This window comes from Lactuca sativa, chromosome 5, assembly GCF_002870075.4.
Source record: "Lactuca sativa cultivar Salinas chromosome 5, Lsat_Salinas_v11, whole genome shotgun sequence".
In the NCBI taxonomy this organism is placed as follows: Eukaryota; Viridiplantae; Streptophyta; class Magnoliopsida; order Asterales; family Asteraceae; genus Lactuca; species Lactuca sativa.
Window position 1 is genome coordinate 311,859,599 of NC_056627.2, and position 4,848 is coordinate 311,864,446.

The following is a 4,848-nucleotide window of genomic DNA, read 5'->3' on the forward strand; positions in this document are numbered from 1 at the left end:
TGCATACAATAGTTACTAGAAACATTTGAACCTAGCTCTCTGTCTCTCTCTCTCTCTCTCTCTATATATATATATATATATATATATATATATATATATATATATAGGCACTACAAGAAAAAAGGCCTTTTACGACGCTCATTGCGCGTCGTAAATGGCTCAGACGACGCGCAAATGCGTGTCAAGGAAGGCCATGTCATAAAGATAGACGACGCGCATTTGCGCGTCGTCTAGAGACGACGCGCATTTACGACGCGCATTTACGACACGCATTTACGACGCGCGGTTACGACACGCAATGCGTATCAAGGAAGGCCCTGTCATAAAGGAAGACGACATGCATTCGCGTGTCGTAACCTTACGACGCGCGTGTTAATGACACGCAATGCGTATCAAGAAAGCCCCTGTCAAGAAAGGCCATGTCATAAATGAAGATGACACACATTTTTGCGTATCGTAATTTTAAATTAAAAAAAAAAATTATTTATGGATTTACTTATTTTCATATTAAATTTGCATTTTATGTCACATAATGGAAAACAAAATACCATATACAAATAATACAATGCATTGCACAAAAGTTAATGTTACACAAATAATCATTCGAATAGTAGACAAATGTAATACTACAAATAATCATTCCAATAGTAGACAAATGTAAGATTTCAACATTTTTTATATAATTAACTAAATTATTAGCCAAATTTCCTAAAATACCAACATACTTTTCTATGAAGAGCATTAACACTATTCTTTTCCATCAAAAACTTCAAAACCTGCATAATTAATTTAATGTTTAATCAGCTACAGGTCAATAAGGTAGGTTTAAGCAAAAGAGGTTCATAGTAGTAAGATTTTACTTACCACTGTTGTTAATGACATTGAAAGAAGCAGCCCAACAAACACCCCCTCAGAAGGATTATTACTAAATGAAACCACAAACAAAGTTAAAAAGTCAAGTATTTTGTGACAACCCCGGAACCAGGGGCAAGACTGTTTTTACCCATGGTATGACCTAATACATGATAATAAAGACTTGTTTAACAAAAAGAAAAATGATTTCTCACGTGACATCACTATTAAGAATTGATGAAAGAGGGTACTCCACACTGTATTGCCAACAAGCTTGACACCAACACCTAAAAGCTGGAAAAAACAATAACAGAAATAAAAATAAATGTAAGATTTGAGATAACAGATGCATAATTCACATGTCTACTTTTACCAATTTATTTTATGTAACATATATGCAGCTGACAGTTAGGAGTAAAATAAGGGATGGTTGCATATTTAGTATGATAAATAAAGAGATTTGTGGCATAAGGGTGCATAAATAATAAAAAGAAAAAAGGAAGAGGAAAGCTGACTTACATAATCAGCAAATTTCTGAATTGGTGCTTTTAACATAATACATAAGAGTGGTCCCGAAAGGATAGCTGGCAGCAAAAAATCTCAGGCAAAAAAAATTCCAGGAGAAAACAGTTAGTACCTCAAAAGCAAAGGTTTTATAGGGTTAGGCATGCACCTGCAAGACAGGGACTAAGATTATAAGTGATGTGAATGGGACATAGTAATTAAAGGAATTTTTGTTACCATTGTTCCATGCATAGTGGTTGGGGTAGAGTGTTTTTCCATCACTGTTAACACGGAAGGGTCCAAGTTCTTCCATGGCTCCATATCCAAACAACAAGCATCCTAGCCCAGTAGAATACCTTCATTAATAGTGGTTCGATCTTACTCTAAATTTTGGTGCATTTGGATGATGATCTTTAGAATCTCCATTCTGATTCATGAATATTCTAATTAATTTGGTATTGTAGAATGTAGATTGGTATCTGCATTATTAAAGTTCATAGGACTTACTACTGACTCACTTTTCTTTTTTTAATCATTAGCCTTATGCAGCTCTCAAAGCTAGAGAATATCTTGATAAGCCTGCAATACATGAGACAATGGTGAAGGTATGTAGATTATATCTTATATTTCCTACACAAATATAGACAACTGTATGTTGATGTCATTATGCAGGTTAGCGCTTATCTGCTTGGAGAATACAACCATCTTTTGGCCAGACGACCTGGGTGTAGCCCAAAGGACATTTTTGTCATTATACATGAGAAGCTTCCTACTGTATCGTGAGTATTTCTATTTCTATACATCTATGTTTTCTTTTGTGATCATCATCTATTTTTTTTTTGTTTCTACAGGACTCCAACAATATCCATTCTTCTCTCAACATACGCAAAGATTTTGATGCACTCTCAACCACCAGATCCCGAATTACAAAACCAGATCTGGGCAATATTCAGCAAGTGAGTTTATAATAAATAGGAGCTACACTTTTTTTTTGTATATGCAAAATTTGATAATATTTAATTTCACACACATTGACAGATATGAAACATGCATTGATACTGAGATACAACAAAGAGCTGTACAACTATTCATTTTCAATAGCACACTTGCAAAAATTTTAAACTTTTAAAACCCATCTTAGAAGGACTAAAGGTTAGAAAGGAGAAGTAATGAAGCTATGAGTTGAGAAAAGAGTAATCACAGCAAGGTCTCTAAAACAGACCTGCTGTTCAAAATGGATTTACTCCAAAATCTAAAACAGAAACATAGATTTAACTAAATTTTATAGGAAACTATGATTATTCAGGATTCCAGAACTATAAAGAACTCCTTCTAACTCCAAAGGATGAATTAAATATGAATTTTACAAAAAGGTGTATCACTTCTGTCTCCAACAAGACAGTCAAGTGAGGTTGGCCAATTCTACCCAACTTGTAAGTAGAATTCGTCCATACCAAAATTCAGAGAAGTAAAGGACATACAAATGAAAGTCTCAGAGTTGGAATTGAATGAAAAGCATTTCCCAAGCTCCGGATATAAAATTCACATTGTGGACAATCACAACACTAGTAAAAGCTGTTGACTGCCCACTGATCTGGAGTCTGGATCAATTCTAACCAATTTATAATTGGAAATAACACCCCATCTGCTCCAGATCTTAAATTCATAATATCAGGAACATATAGAAACTTGGAATCACTCTGGATCCTTTTCCAAGCCTTATAAATGATGAAAACAAAATGACATATCAGAACAGACCCGAATCAGACCTAACAGCAAAGATTCCATTCTTGCACATAGATAAAGTCCTTACCAGTGAGGTTGGCCTGCTTAAGAAAGTTAGCCAACTCAATTTGTGAACTTTGGGAACTGGTTTGGGGTCCGTTTGAGTTCTATAGCTCAAGGTATGGTTTTTACAATATGACTATAGATCTGATGGAAAACAAAATCATAGGCACCCGTGATTCCGTTTTAGTTCTATAGCTCAAGGTATGATTCAAAGCCCTTTATTTTAAAGACAAAAGATCTCAAATATACATGATAAGGTTTCTCACGAAGTGTGATCTTATGCTTGTTTTCTATATATAATCCAAAGAAACACAACCATTAATTTAACCAAAAGAAACTCAACACAATTTAGATATCATGATTTGTTACTTACCCCTTTTCTGTCGGAAGGACGAGGTGCTAATTCCTTCTTGGTGACAACATGCCCTTTATTTAGACCCACAAAGAGTCCTGTGTTTGGATGTTTTGGAGCCATTGGAACCTGAAAACATAAACATATATTAGCGTAAAGCAACATACACTTCACAACAGTTCATCAACTTAGCCTATGCAGTTTTAATTCAATATGACCTGAAAACCTTACAAGCCTCAGACTACAATCAAAATGCACAATATATATTCTTATTAAACATGAAGCTGATTACAAGATATAAATGAGTTTATGCGTGCCAATAAGTTTGTAAACACCAGCAAGCTTATAAGCACATGGAAAGCATCTCGGAACTATAAGAAGATGCGGGAAAACTAAAAGTACAACGAGGGAAGAAAAACAACCTGGGCAAGAAGAATTTGAGACCAAGTAAACTTTAGTTGCTGTACATTTTACTTGCTTCTTGAAAGAAACCCCCAAATTCTTAACTCCACACCGGAGGAATATCACGTGATGTACGTCAACGAGGATGTAAGCCTGAAGTGGGCCCTCAATTCTACAATAACAAAAAGTGTATCTTGTTATATGTAACAATATGATGAAAACAATGTAAAAGGGGTTGAGTATTGAGGTGGTTTAGTAAATACTTTGCTTTCCAGAAGAGATTCTATCAACTTCAGCTTCTCATCTAATTTAAACATCATCAGAGTTGGTTCTGTAAGAATAATTTCATGCAACAAATGTGATAGTCATACTAATTTAAACATCATCAGATTTGTTTCTATAAGCATGTGTAACTATTAACTCGAGAGTAACAACACAATATACTACTTGTCTTCATTTTCAGATAAGGTGCAATGGCGTTGCTGTTCAAGGTAATATCCAATATTTTTCCTATTTTTAAAATTACTAAATTACCAATATCACTTATCAGTGTGCATTCTATTCATTACCTATGTTAATGTTACAGGATCCAACAAAGATTTCAGCGTATCGTGACAAAAGGTTTCCAGGAACACAATAAGAATATGAACGCGCACTCCAAAATTCAACAACCGTATACATTGGCAACATGTCTTTCTACACTACTGAAGAAAAAGATGGGATAAACCTTGTTTAAGAGATTCATCAATTTCTGAATCTAAGAGAAAAATTAATATTAGATCTGGAGGCTGATGAAGTTAAAGCAAAGAAGAACAAGGAAAGTTTTTTTTGGAGATTGTAATATGGCCTTATGATGTCTTCCAAACAGAACCGAGGCAGTTAGCCCAAAAGGGTAACACAGGCTCATGTAACCCACAACTTCATCCAACTCATGCAAGTGGTGCACTTGG

The 4,848-nt window shown here is 34.8% G+C and overlaps 1 protein-coding gene across 1 annotated transcript; it reads left to right on the forward strand.

Moving 5' to 3' along the window:
* The first annotated feature begins 1,887 nt into the window (after positions 1-1,887).
* Positions 1,888-2,485, forward strand: LOC128126078 (AP-2 complex subunit alpha-2-like). Its single transcript, XM_052763808.1, has 4 exons — positions 1,888-1,961; positions 2,029-2,135; positions 2,208-2,312; positions 2,395-2,485. Exons 1-4 carry the CDS (start codon positions 1,953-1,955, stop codon positions 2,483-2,485), a joined length of 312 nt encoding a protein of 103 aa, XP_052619768.1. The 5' UTR covers positions 1,888-1,952.
* Positions 2,486-4,848: the final 2,363 nt, after the last annotated feature.

What these genes read in the sequence shown, in the direction of transcription:
- LOC128126078 (XM_052763808.1), top strand. An exon ending in GAGAAGCTTCCTACTGTATC is followed by an intron (nt 2,136 to 2,207) that starts GTGAGTATTTCT and finishes TTGTTTCTACAG; the next exon opens with GACTCCAACAATATCCATTC. An exon ending in ATCTGGGCAATATTCAGCAA is followed by an intron (nt 2,313 to 2,394) that starts GTGAGTTTATAA and finishes ACACATTGACAG; the next exon opens with ATATGAAACATGCATTGATA.